The sequence below is a fragment of the Nicotiana sylvestris genome, chromosome 6 (assembly GCF_000393655.2).
Source record: "Nicotiana sylvestris chromosome 6, ASM39365v2, whole genome shotgun sequence".
NCBI classification, from domain to species: Eukaryota; Viridiplantae; Streptophyta; class Magnoliopsida; order Solanales; family Solanaceae; genus Nicotiana; species Nicotiana sylvestris.
Genome location: NC_091062.1, coordinates 136,687,755 through 136,702,542, shown reverse-complemented (window position 1 = coordinate 136,702,542; position 14,788 = coordinate 136,687,755). Strand labels below are relative to the sequence as shown.

The 14,788-nt window shown below is 33.6% G+C and overlaps 1 protein-coding gene across 1 annotated transcript; it reads left to right on the top strand.

Annotated features, from left to right (window-relative positions):
- Positions 1–1,128: 1,128 nt before the first annotated feature.
- Positions 1,129–5,658, top strand: LOC104218100 (non-specific lipid transfer protein GPI-anchored 2-like). The gene is made up of 3 exons (XM_009768500.2): positions 1,129–1,667; positions 4,605–4,664; positions 5,300–5,658. The coding sequence occupies exons 1-3, from the start codon at positions 1,286–1,288 to the stop codon at positions 5,416–5,418; spliced, it is 561 nt and encodes a 186-aa protein (XP_009766802.1). The 5' UTR covers positions 1,129–1,285; the 3' UTR covers positions 5,419–5,658.
- Positions 5,659–14,788: the final 9,130 nt, after the last annotated feature.

The window sequence follows — 14,788 nt, the reverse complement described above, 5'->3', positions numbered from 1 at the left end:
GAAAGAATCATAACTATAGATGATTTCAAAAAAACAATATATGAAACATATGTATGACTTCAAAAATATTTTCACAAATGGACATATATGTAAATTTCTCCAAAATATAATCGGAATGCCGCATAAATTCTCAATTAAAGTATTGTTTCTTAAAAAAAAATTGCTTCCTTGGAAAGAAATCAACACTCCGAATTAGCAAATATGTGAAAGAGAACAAGTGCATCCACCCCCCACCCCCCACCCTCTTTCTCTCGTAGATATTGAAATCGGAAAAAATTTACACTAGACTTAAACACAATACTTCTTCTGATTCTTTTTATCTGTACTTTAGCTCAAAATATTTGCCACCTTTTATAATTTCACCCATAATTTACAAGAAGGTATATAGTCATTATTCTTTTGAGGGAGAGATGAGAGTAATTTTATTGAACATTCGTTATGAAGGTGTATCTAGTTATGGGTTCACGTGAACTCATACTCTTCTTCCTAAACTATGTATAACAATATTATGCAACTATTATTGGGTGTACCTCTATAAGTGAAATTGGCAGTTCAAACCTCACTCCAAATGGTCTTTTTCGGCATGGAGTATAGATATATATATATGAAAATTACTAAAATTTAAAAAGAATATAATTTTGAACCTATAGTTTCAAAAGTATAGTGAGTTCATGCTAAGAGACTAAAGTTAAATCCGTCAAGTGTAAATTCCATATTCACCTCTTCACACTAGTGCACTTATCCTCTTGAAATTCCGGACCCGCCTCTGGTTATGATTTATACTACTCCCTCCGTTTCATATTAAATGAGGTACTTTCCTTTTTAGTCTGTTCCAAAATAAATGACACATTTCTAAATTTGGAAATAATTCAACTTTAAACTCTTGTATTTTACCTATTTACCCTTAATGAGAAGCTTTTATAGCCACACAAATGTCATGGCCTCACAAACTTTTTACCCCTTAAGCTTTTAAGACCACAAGTTCCTAAAGTTTTCTTCTTTTTTCTTAAACTCCGTATCGAGTCAAACTACCTCATTTAATATGAAACGGAGGAAGTACTAATGAAGGTGTCAAATCTTTATAAAAATTAATATAAAAGGAGGAAGAAGTAGTTACTACTTACTACTGGCTGTTTTGGCAAATAAACTTTTCGGGCTATCAAAAGCAAGCCATCAACTTTACCACTCTACAGTAGAGAGTATTACTTATAACTCTATTTTTACAACTTTGCTCACTCACTCCTCAGTTCCCACTACTAAACACATTCATTTCAAATCCACAACAATGGCCAAAACCACCAAAATAATCACCACTATTGCCACAACATTTCTCATCATCTCACTATTCCCCACTCTGATTGATGCACAAAAATCGCCACCGGCACCAGCAGCTCCTGCACCAAGTCCCGGAGTTAATTGCTTCAGCGTGTTGATAAACATGTCTGATTGCTTAACATTTGTAGAAAAAGATAGCAATTTGACTAAACCGGATAAAGGATGTTGCCCAGAAATTGCTGGGTTGTTAGATAGTAACCCAATTTGCTTGTGTCAAATGCTTGGGCGAGCTCACTCTGGTGCTAAAATTGGGTTCAATATTGATATCGATAAGGCACTTAAACTACCTTCTGTTTGTGGTTTGGAGATTCCACCTGCTACCACTTGCTCAGGTACCCATTTTTTACTCCCTCTCTCTCCCTTTGTGCCACTGTCGGTTTCTCACTTCCAATTTGGGTTAGAAAAATTTGGGATCTACTTTTAGCTTGTAGTTTCCTTTACCAAGAGCTGGTTTGGCCAAGCTCTTTTTTTTTTTTTTTTTTTTTGCCAAAAATATTTTTTTTCTAAAGTTAATTTGTTTGGCCAAATTTTAAGAAGTAAAAAAAAGTGCATTTTGCATAGAAGCAGAAGTGGAAAAAAACAGGTTCTCGCTGAAAGTACATTTTTTAAAATATACTTAAAAGTACTATATTTTAAAAACTTGGTCAAACATTGGTTACAGTCCAAAAGTGTTTTCAGTTAATTAGCCTAACACAAATTGCTTCTCCCAAAAAATACTTTTTTAAAAAGCATTTTCGGGAAAAATACTTTTCAAAGTAAACTAATTTTAGAAGCTTAACCGAACATACTAGAAGTAGTAGACTTACATACTTCCTCCGTCCCAATTTATGTGAAGGTATTTGGATTTCGAGAGTCAAAAGAATTATTTTTTAACCGTAAGTCTTTCATATGCCTTTTATGCGTAGTTTTCAAATATATAAATTTTATTTCGAAAAATATTAAAGATTCCATATTCAAATACATCAAAATTAAGAAGTTTGAATTTCGAACAAAAGCGTCACATAAATTGGACAAAGGAATAACTTTTTTCAAGATTAGTTCAAACAAACACTTTTTATAATTGAATTTGCAAATTCCAAAACTTTAACAAACCCAACTAAATTTATGGTACTAGTAAAAAAGAGTAAGAAGATAAAAATTAAAAAATTAAAGTTTCCTTAGAAATAGCCGTTGAATGTTAAATCACAGTCCACTTTGGAGTTTGGACCTACAACCCATCATGCATGTGCCTCAGTTAATAATCGGGCAAAATACAAAATTGATCGGTTTTAACCGATTCGCAGAAATGAATTACATTCGCTAATTAAAAAATATATAAAATACTTATAGTATATCTATATAATTCACATATATATAAAAATATACATTTCATGGGTTAATATTCTTTTAGAACGGTTAAAAATATACTTCTCCTTCACTCCATACGCTAGTGGCTTATGTGCTGAAATAATCTAGGTAAATTTGAGTAAATTACTAAATTCAGATTTCACCAAAAAAACAGCAGTTCAAATTTGTGAAAATAGACGTTATAAGATTTAAATAACATAATAATCTATAATTGTTCTATATTAGCTAGTAGTACTTCTTTTGCCTATTTTTTGACATTATTAATGCTCGAGAATCAAATAGTTTTTTTTTTTCTAATAAAGATTGTGATTTACAATATTTTTATCTAGTTTTGGAAATATATATTTAATTGAAATGTTTAAGAGATTGATATATGTTCGAGTTAGCACTTGTACGCCCAACTTCACCCAACTTTTTGGGGACGGACAGAGTATTCTTTTTCAAAGTTATGGTATTGTGTATTTCAGGATAAATGTAACTCTTCTACTTATGTATATACTAAAATAAAACCAAAAAAAAAAATGGAGCAAGGAGAATTAGAGAGCACTGTTTTATTGTATAAATTTAATACTCCTATTTGATGAAAGTATTGTTACTTTAAAATTGAAAACATCACATCGGGTTTACAACTTAAATAGTTAAATGAAATTTAAATTCTTGAAATTGTACAATTGTTATTAGGGGCCATTTGGTCGGGTGTATAAGAATATTGCTAAATAAGGTGTATTAGTAATGTATAGGTTAGTAATGCAAGCATTAGTTATGCAAAAATTATTTCTCATCCACTGTTTGGTATAGTGTATTAAAAATTAAAATGCAGTGCATAATTTTTAAGAAAATTAATTGTTTACAAAAATGCCCTGGATGTTCTTTAGCTTTAAGGGACTTTAAGGATAATTTTATCTTTAACTATGTTAATGCATGCATAATAGCTCGGTATTGTTGATACATGGTTTGCTATGTATTAGTTATACATAGGATAATACGATGTATAACTAATACTTGCATTAGTAATGCGTATGTTGAAAAAGTGTACCAAATAAGGGATTAGTAATACTAAAAGCTAATGCATGCATTATTTTCTCTAATTAGATAAACTAATGTATGCATTAGCTTTGTGTATTAATAATACCTTGTTTGGTATACTTTTTGAACCTATGCATTAGTTATACAAGTATTAGTTATACACCCTATTTGATATTATCCTATGATAACTAATATATACGAAACTATGGTATTAACAATGCAATGAGTTTTAATGCATGTATTAGCTTAATTAAAGATAAAATCGTCCTTCAAAATTTATGCTTGATTAAAAATGCTATTATATTAATGCAAGTTTGAAATAATTCAATAAATAAATACTTAGCATATTTTCTTCTTCCTTTTTTAAAAATAAATATTTAGTTTTATACTACAATATAGGTAGACAAATTAAACAATTTTTTTTAAAACTTTTTTCATATAAAAATATTCCTCAACATATGTTTCTTTTAAAAAGATAAAGTGATGGGCCGGTTATGAGGGTATTTTTATAAACAAATAATTCTTTTAGAAATAGTGCAATGCTTTAATAAATCAAACAAAACAATGAATAAAACATATGTCGGCATAACTAATATCAGCATTACTAATATACCTTATTCGGTATTATTCTTATACACTCTACCAAACAACCTCTTAGTGCAATAAATCATGCACCTATTGGGTTAATATGTTGAGAACTATTGAGTATCTCACATCGTTGGGATTTGAGATCCTTGGTATTTTTATATGGTCTTGGGCAATCCTCACCTCATAAGCCAGCTTTTGGAATCGATTTAAGTTAAGCCCAGGGTCCATTTATCAAGAACCATGCAAAATTTACATATCATATCCAATTTGGAAATAATTAATTGTATTTTTTTCTTTTTCCTTTTTAGATCTTGGCGTCCCAATCGGAGCTCCAATTGCAAGTGACGACGGACTTGCTCCATCACCTGGTAACCTCTTACATTCCTTCGTTAATCTGGGGTTCAATTGTATTTAGTCTTTCAATTTACTCAACCTAACAATACAAGTGGGATTAACGGTATAGTGTTTGCTGTAGTAATACCTAAATTTCTACTTTCCCTTAGTTTCTTAGCCATTAGTGGCAGATCCAACAATGAGTTCGTGAGTTCAACAAAATACAACTATTTCATATTCGAATTATAGATATATAATAAAAATAGTTGAAACATAGTTGTTATAGGCATTTTTAAAGTTCACTCTCTCAACTCAGAGCTCACCTCATTTCAATTCTGGAACCGGCCACGGTCATGCAATAGCAATTTTGGAGGTTACAGGGAAAGGTACTTGGGAGAAAAATAGAAGAACCATAGATTTGGTCCATAAAAAACATTTTTAAAAAACAAAAAAGAAAAGAATAACTACGTATTATTTATGAATTACAAAACATGTTTTAGGTTTTGTAACTTAGTGAGCATAACTAGGAACTACAAATAATCATGCTAGTCAAGAAAGAACAGAGTTTCATATTAGTTTTCTTTTCTATAGTTTTGGGCCTGAATATTATCTTTAATTTGCAATTTTTTATGAAGACAATACCATGACCATCTTATTGTTTTTTCCTCAGGAGGGTTTGCAACTAGTCCTGCATCTGACAACAAAGATAATGCAGCTTCAACCATAGTATTTTCCAAGATTCTCTTCCTTGTTGGCATGACCATTGTGTTTTTCACAACCCTTTTCTGATTCTACAACAATTCTTGGTAGATATTAAAATGCAACTAGCATTCTCATAGACATCCATAAACTTCAGTATTTATTCTGTAATATTTCAGTATAAATTTTTTGTTGTTGTTACTGTTCTTTTTTCCCATGACTTCTCCACTGCCGTATTTCTTTTCATAACTATTATGATCATGTTTTCCTTGAGCCGAGGGTCTATTGTAAACAATTTCTCTACTTTCATAAGGTAGACTATCCATCCCACACTCACTTGTAGGATTATCCTAGATATGTTGTTATTGTTAAATCTTTTCCACATTGAAATCATTATTGATAGTGGAGTTTAACTCATCCTGAATCTCTAATGAAGATAATTTTGGTTAGTTTTATCAAGTATTATTGAGGGTTTCTGCAAGTAAAATTTTTATGGCTTGAGAAACTTGACATGTCCATCTTATTTTGGTTCTCTAAAATTGCATTAAGGAAAAGCTTTCCATTCGACGATTTTGCTCCCGTATGACCATAAATTTTGGTTAATTGTTTTTTTAAAAAAAATTGAAAATATAGTTTGTTCTTAAAAGATGATCAGTTTTTGAAAGCTTTTTGAATTTTTTTTTAAGTTCCCAAAAACTGGTTTAGGGTAGTGTTTGGGTGAAATTTTTTCTTACACTCATAAATCTCAACTTTTCTTCAAATAAAATGCATGTCCAAACACAACTTCAACTTCCAAAAATTAATTTCCAACAAACTTTTTTTTCAAATTTCAATCAAATTTATGTCCAAACGCTAGCTTAATGTTAGGTCTTAAAACGGTAATTAACTCACTTGACCAAGCCATCCAGGAGAAGACCGTCCGCATTCTAGTGGCGCATTTTTTATTTTCTGTATCGTTCCAGTTTTATTGGCGGTCTCAATAAAGATATTCTTGATGCCGTATTTGATTCATGAAGTGTGAACCCCAAATGAGTTTTGTTTAGGGGTAAATAAATGTACATTTAAAATTTATTGAATCAGATTAGGTTGCTCTAAGAGTTCAAATCAACATGTACGATTAATTTATCAGAAAATTGAAAGAGAAAGACAAAGATATATGGTTCTTAAAGTACGAACCAATTTCACTTGATAATAAATATTTTGATTGGCTTTGTCAGCAACTAAAAGTCGTTGTAGCTAGTATAGTGGTAACTTTCTCACACGGAACCCAAATTAACGAAACATTTTACGTGCATCTAATACTCAACACTATACAAATGAATGAATGCAAATACATAGTTTACTCATTAACCTTGCCTTAAAATCTCTATTACACACCTCTTTCATGAATTTTTTTTTACACACTTAACCTTTTAAAAGTGTGTCTAAGACACATTACTTTTGACCAAATAACACTTGCGTGTTTACGCACAAAAAAAGTACGTGAAGCTCGTAAAAATCCCATTTTTTTGTCTACCCTCCCCACAAGAACCCCTCCCCCTCCCTCTGGTCTTCTTCCTCACCACCCTCCCCCTCATTTTCTTCCCCAAATAGAATTTTTGAAAGAACATATCAATTTTAGATCTAAAATTGAGCGGATTTTGTTGGTTTATTGTCCAAGTATTGTGAAAACTATTTATTTGTGATAGATTTAAAAGCTTTAATAGTAGTATTGAAGGTTTGGTGAAAAATCTAGAATCCATCATTGTTGGGGTATCCATAAAAGCTTGAAAATTCAATTGGATCTTGTTAATTATTGGGTTATTGAACTTAATTTGTTGCTCGATTGTTTTCGGCTAGTTGTTTAGATAGTGTGGTTGAATTTTGGTATTGTTGGAAACTTTCTCACAAACAACCATGGTGGTAGCTGCTTAAGATAGAAAATGGAAAGATGAAGAAGATGAGTTTTAATTTTAATTTTAATTTCTAATATTTTTTTCCTTTTTAAAGTCAATGACATGTGTCACGACCCTATTAGAGTGTGACTGTCACGTTATCTGAAATATTGGTCAAGCACAAAAATGATGTGTCTTAGACATACTTTTGAAAGGTTGAATATGTAAAAGCTTTCCCGTGAAAGAGAGGTGCGTAACAAGGATTTCGCTGCAAGGTTGATGAGTAAACTATGTATTTTGCCCATTTTTTGTTTATAACTTTCTATCACTTAATCATAATTAAGTAATATATATTTTTACTTTACTATTTTTATGGTTATATAATTCATTACAAATATTATTTAGTTATACGTTCCATGTAACATGAGATATTTTGAGTTATCTGTAATACAAAATACAAATGTTTTTGTAAAATTATTTTAAAACTGTAACTAACTATTTTGTATTATTTCCTCATTAAATTGCTTGATCGGCCCAAAATATCATAGTCAACGGTGATCCAGACGTTTTTGTTAACTTCCATTTTTCGCTTGACATACGGAACCCAAATTAATGAAACATTTTACCTTCATCTAATACTCAAAACTATACAAATGAACTAATGTGTTTGACCAAAAAGTGCTAAGCTTTTTGTTAAATCAATTAATGAAGAAAATGAAGGATAAATCTTAGTCAAACATAATTAACTCTAGATCTGAGCATGGTGGACATGAAAATCGAACGAGACCAAGTTTATATAGCTCCTTTAAGTTTATAAAGAGGCATCAAACATAAATAATGAGCTTACATTTTTGATACATCGTGTGAGCACTTGATTTTTGCCCTTCTAGAAATGCTCCTACAAAAATTTAAAAATAGATTTTTTTCTAAATTATTTTATGTTTTATAGAATTTTGTAGGATTTTCTTAATTAATTGTTTTCATTTTTGTGCACATTTAGTATTTTAAAATCATAGAAAAATATCAAAAATATCTCAATCATCATTACATAGCATTTTTGGATTTTAATTGTATTTATAATTTAATTGCATAAGTTAATTGCATTTATTAAACCAAAATCATAGAATTGCTATAGTCATGTCTACATTTTAGTTTTAATTAATTAGTATTAAATTTAGTGAAAATAAGTATTGATAATTTTATAAAATAGATTAATTTAGAATCTAAATTAGGATTTCATTTAGTTTATCTAGGATTTTATTAAAAATAAAAAAATAAAAAGAGAAAGAAGAAAAGGAAAAAAGAAAAAGGAAGAACATTGTTTGGGTTCCTATTCTGGGCTAACCAAAACAAATTCAGTGGCCCAATTCCCATTCTTTTTAATTTAATTCTGCCCCAGCCCAACTAAAACCCAACCGATCTGGTCCCAATCCCCATCACCCAAACGACACTGTTCCACCCCCTAATCAATCTCAGCCATTGATCAATTATGATCTAATGGCTGAGAACTAACCTACCCAACCCCGTAAATATGTCCGAACGGACCTCCCAAACCCCAAACCCCCCCCTCATTCTCTCTTCTCTCTCAAAGACTAAACCTAGCCGCCGTCCAATTCCCTCAGAACCCTAGCCGCCTAGAATTCCTCCGTCGTCCTCCGCTCGGAAATCGCCTCACGGCGGTGGACCACCTCCAATTCCACCCAATTTTACACCAGACAACCACCATACTCTCCTCATCTCATATCTTCCAACAATTTCTCCAAAATCCTTATCCATTTGCTTCAATTTCAGATTTGAAATTCCAAAAGAAACAAAAATCCTAAACTGTCTCTCTTTCTGATTTTTATCTGTTTCAAGGCTCGATTTGAGCCAAAGTTTATGCCAATCGATTGTTCTCAATAAGAACAATCGATTAGCGTCATTTTTGGTTCATTTCAAAGCTTGCCGGATTCCGACCAAGTCAACACTGGCCAGCAGGGCTCCGATGCTTTCATAGCTCATCGATTCGCCTCAGTTGCCTATTCAGTTTCCAGCAAAATCAGTTGTTTGTTCCTTTTTCCTTTTCTTTTTTGTTTTTCTCATTTATTTTTATTTTTACGTTACTATTTAGGTTTCAATTTTATCTTTATTTTGTTTGCTTTGTCCTTTACTACTGTATGTTAAATTAAAATAAGGTTTAGCTTAAATTAGTTGCATAATTCTTTAGTTAACAGCATTGTTAGTTAGTTAACCTTACTTTGTTTCGTCTAGTTGAATCAACCTAATTAGATTAGTTTCTGTGATTAGATTACTTAAATGCATGTTAATTAGTTTAACCACAAATAGCTATTTAAATTAGTTCTACAGTTTTAACCAAGTGTTATGCACTGTTGATTGATTGATCTACGTTTGAGGTCTGGTTTGATATTTGTTTTGGGTTCTATCCGAATTCAGTGGGTCATAATGAAAGCCTCAGTTGATAGCAAATAGAAATTAGGGGTTTGAACTTGCAATAAATAGAACTTAAAGAGGTTAATTTGGAAGTAAGAATGGATAAACTTTAGGTAAAAATATTAGAAGGTTCTAGTATTGGACAACTGTCCCTTTTTTGGTGTGGAAAGATGTTGAAAATTGGTAAAAAGGACAGTTGTGCCAGGTCTGTTAAAAAGATGATGTACTATCCTCTTTTACAGCTGACATTTCTAATTTTTTAGGATAGAATATTCCCTATTATTCTTATCTTTATGTTTTCTATATAAAGAGGCTGACCCTCACTCACTCACACAGACTATCACTCAGCATTCTCTCTAAAAAATTGATTTCCATACAGACAAGAGAAAGAAAAAGGCTCTCTGCACTTTTCTTGCTCTCAAAAAATCAGCTTTTGTTCTAGTTTCTATACTGGTTTACTCTATGCTGGTTCATTCTGATTCTGGGAGGAACTCAAATCAGCTGTTGTTCTTTGGGTCTTGTTGATTTCCTGTTGTGTTGTTTGCTCTTGTTGCTGTTCTTTTCTAGCTTCTGTCCGAGGCTTATTTTTCGTTTCACTTTGATTTTGCTGCTATAGGTATGTAGATCTTCATCTAGGATCCTTTATCTTAATGTTCATAAATTAGATATGATTTTTTGTCCCTGTTAGTTTTGTATTTTAATGAATCCAGCCTGTTAGCCTTTGAACCTGCTTAAAGCTTTCATTTTTTGTTCAATGTATGGTGCCATGAAATCGCTTCTTTGAATTTTCAGATTGTTCATCTCTGTTAAAAGTAACATATTCTACTTTTGTGTCATGTTTGCACTTAGTTTTTGCCTCATGAGTTGTGATGATTCAATAATCTCATTGGTATTATCTACCGTTTTCTTACTTTTTGAAGTATTGTGCTAATAAATGTTCTTCACAATGAATCTTTTTGTTTTTGTTATTCCCTGATTGCATATGAAGTTTTAACAAGGGGAGGAAAGCTTTGAAATTATTTGGATCCTCATTGGATGTCTCATCTGTGTGAGGAACAAAGTGCTGATTTGTAAACAACTCTGTAGCTGCCTTTGTAACTCAAGACCTACTTGAAAGGTTATACATTTGAGGGAGTCCAGAATCTTATTAGGCACTATTTTGGTATAATAAAAGTTTTTTTTACTTATAAGCATAGTGGCATATCTAGGTCCTTTCTGTAACTTAGATTTGGGGCTTACTTACTAATGAATGATTCGTATAAATTTTAGTTTGAAACATTTTTTTTGTAATAATGCTTGAATTCAATTACTGTAATTAATAACTATGGAGTAGGCTATCTTTGTAATTCTTATCTCCAATTTAGCTGTGATACATGATTTGCGAGTTGGAGGGATGATGTTATTTTCCAGATTATCTAACATGGATTGCATAAGATGGGCCAGACTTGTAAATTGGCCCAGTTGAGAATTGTTGAGAAAGTCTGGACCCCAAGCTATTGGGCCTAGGTGTTAACCCAATAATTTGGCCCCAATCATATACCTGTTTTAAAGCTAGTGTAGTTATGATTTTAATTTAGAGGGTTAAAAATTTATACTGGTATTGTTAATTTAAGTTGAGTACAATAATCTTCCTATTTAACTTTACATTATCGTGTGAACTGAATTGGGGTTGATAGCATATGTTTTATGATTTTTATTCTAAAAAATATTTTGGCAGCAAAAATACTTTCTTGGGGTAATTCAGAATACTAAAGAACACTTGGATCCTCCGTAAAAGAATTAGACAGTGTACCTCCATAACTTTGAACATCACAAGCAATATCGAACCTTAGAAAAGTCAATCAAACCATTAACATTCGTAGCTTTGCTTTAGGCGCGATTAATAAATCATCATGACTATGGGTACGGTTCCCGTGGCATGGTCGTGATACCTAATCCAAATTCGGGGGTACATTTCATGTGATCCGACCACAACTTCGAACAATAATAAAATACACATATTGTAGATTGTGGGTACGGTTTCCGTGACACGATTTGCAACATGTACAAAAAACAAACAAGTGTACGACAATCGTAACTTCTTCCAGAAATAACTCCATAAAAAAATAAAAACGGTTATAAAGTCAAAATACATAATAGGTTTAAACACATGTAATTAATTAGATAATTGGGCCAATTATTAATAGTTGAGCGAACGTGCTAAAACCACGAAACCCGGGAGTGCCTAGCACCTTCTCTCGGGTTAACAGAATTTCTTACCCGGTCTTCTGTGTTCGCGGACCAATAATAAGAGTCAATTTTCCGCGATTTGGGATTTAAAATAAGCTGGTGACTTGGGACACCATAACAATAATTCCAAGTGGCGACTCTGATTAATTAAATAATTTCATTTCGATTAATGTCACTTAAATTAGAAAAAATCCCTATCCCCTCGAAAAAAGGGAGGTGTGACAGCTCTAACGACTCAGCTGTTATACTTGGCTTTCAAGAATTCGAGCCTAGAATAACTGTTATACTTGGCTTTCATTTATTATCTGATTTTTACATGTTTGAGCCTAATGTGCTAAATGCCACTTTTACTGCTTTGATATTGTTTGAACTGTATATAAACTGTTGCAAAACCCTTCTTCTCTCTGATTCTTCTAAATCTTCTCGGAAGTGCACGATGGCGTGACTTCTTTTTCTGTTAGAGTCATACCCTAATTTAGAACGAAGTTTGGATCAGTTATAAAGTAGGAATGCCTTTTGGTTACTGGTAAGATGCCCCCTCCCCCCGGCTCGAGTTGTCCGCTCGGGTAAGCCAGGTCTATAACAATACACCAAGGTTTTATACCTAGAATAACACAGCCTCATGTCGAATCCCTAGTAGGAACGCTTGTTTGCATCACGTGCATTTGACTTTGGGGACTCAACACAAGGGTTAGGTCCGTCTAGAACAGGTGTACCCAAAAACCAAAAGACCATCCTGATGCATTTTACGTGCTACTCGTACATTTATTTGCTTCGGTTTGTATGTTGACCAGTTTCTAGAATAGGGAAGAAAAGTCAAGAAAAACCAATTTGAAGTAAGAGAGAGAAAATTACCCGTTTTTGAAAAACCTGGTATCCAAATTACCCCGAAACTCTGTCAAAATTTTGAAAAAAAAAAGAAAAAAACGAAAAGGTCTTTCCAAAATGAGTCATGTTTTCCTGTTACGACAAACTGACCGAACTACGCGGGTTTGATTCTCACCGGATGTGGGATACGTAGGCAACCCTTATCGGGTCCAGCCCCGCTCCTTTTTGCAAATAACCAAAATATGAAATGTCATCATTTTTTGTCATAAATGAAGTTAGGTGATGTCGTTTTTTCCTAAATAGCCAGAAATATCCCGATGGGACGTCGGAAGGCCATTTTTGCAAGAATAGCCACCAACGGTCCCTTTGTCAATTTTTGGCCATCTAGCAAACACGGCCCTAAAATCTTCCCTTTTGAAGTACTGAAGGGGCGTATTTACAAGAGTAGCCATGATTTGTTTTAATTTGAATTTTTGCAAAAATAACCTTTTGATCAGTTTTTAAACAAAAACTCACATGTTTTAACCCAGTCACCCTAATCTAAATGTGCAGAATGAGCACAATTTAGAATTTACTGGTAAAGGTGATGACTCAGATTCCATTGGCACTCCACATGTGGTAGAAGGATTTGAGAAAATAGGGACGAGACAAGGTTAACCAATACCTGGGGGCACTCACTGGATTGTTGAAGATTAAACCTAGAAGTGATGTAATAGAGGCATTAGTAACATTCTGGGACCCTGCTCACAATGTTCTGCATTTTTCAGATTTTGAGCTTATACCTACCTTGGAGGAAATGGCGGGTTATGCTGGGAGTACAGAGGGTTTAAGACACAAATACTTGATAGCTCCAAGGGCCGTTACTCCCTACAAGTTTCTAGACTTATTGAAAATAACCAGGCAGATCCAAAATGAAGATTTGGTAGGTGGATTTTCCACTTTACACTTTCTATACCAGCGGCATGGGCATTTATGAGGATTGGAGGACCTAGAAGGCGGACTCTACAGTAACGAAAACTGATCAAAATGGGAAATACATAGATGTTTTGCTTTCATGGTGGCATTCTTAGGCCTCTTAGTGTTTCCAAGGAAGGACGGAACATTGATTTGTGTGTAGCTGGTGTCGTCCAGGTTTTGACTACCAATACCAAGAGTACCCTCGCACCCATGATCGTATCAGATATATTCTGAGTTGTCACAGCCTGTAAGGCCGAGTAGAGTTTTTTGAGGGGTGCAATCTGTTATTGCAAATGTGGATGATTGAACACCTTTGTCACCGTCCCCAATACATGAACTACAGGTCTACGGGAAAAAGCTACATCGAGGAGTTTGGTACACGGGTGACTGGATTCGAAATACTAGAAGAGGTAAAAGATTGGATATCCCACCTTCATTCTATAACTGCAGATCAGATAGAGTGGACACTGGGTTGGCTTCCCGTTGATGAGATTGTGTACATGCCCACCACCGTTCCCTACTTCCTACTAATGGGTCTCCAAAGCATCCAACCCTATGCCCCATACCGGGTTTTGAGACAACTTGGAAAATGCCAGATAGTTGCCAAAGACGAAGATCTTAGTATTCATGTAGCGAGGCTCAATTTCCTGAAGAAGTGGTTCGCCGAATTTGGAGCGCATGCCAGTATTTGGGGGCAAACACCCGAGTACGCGATTTATCCAGGGGCGAGGTTTTGCCTGGTTATCTTGCTTGGTATGGGAAGAGAGTCGCGGCAAATGATGAATCTGAAAGGCCAACCAAAAGGCCCCACATCTAAGAATTTGTTGACGCATCGCAAGAACAATGGGCTTGGTTAACCAAAGAGAATGACTATAGAGCTACCATAAGCAAACTAGAAGGGCAAATCAGAGACATTAAATTCGATAGTGGTTTGCAAGCTGCTGTGGATGAAGGAGAAAAGAAAAGGTTGGCCCGAGAAAATGAAGCCCTCCGAGCTCAGATTCAGAGGATGAAAATAGTTGCTGAAAACCCGGGAAGAAGAAAAACAAATGAAAAACTCATACGGTCTTAGAAGAAAAGTGTGTGATTATGGGGCTGACTTGGAAAAGGCTGAGGACGAATTGGCAAAAGCCCGGGAAAAG

Coding starts and splice junctions, on each gene's coding strand:
- LOC104218100 (XM_009768500.2), top strand. CDS start 1,286: ATGGCCAAAACCACCAAAATAATCACCACTATTGCCACAACATTTCTC. Junction 1,668..4,604: donor ACCTGCTACCACTTGCTCAG/GTACCCATTTTT, acceptor TTTCCTTTTTAG/ATCTTGGCGTCCCAATCGGA. Junction 4,665..5,299: donor CGGACTTGCTCCATCACCTG/GTAACCTCTTAC, acceptor TTTTTTCCTCAG/GAGGGTTTGCAACTAGTCCT.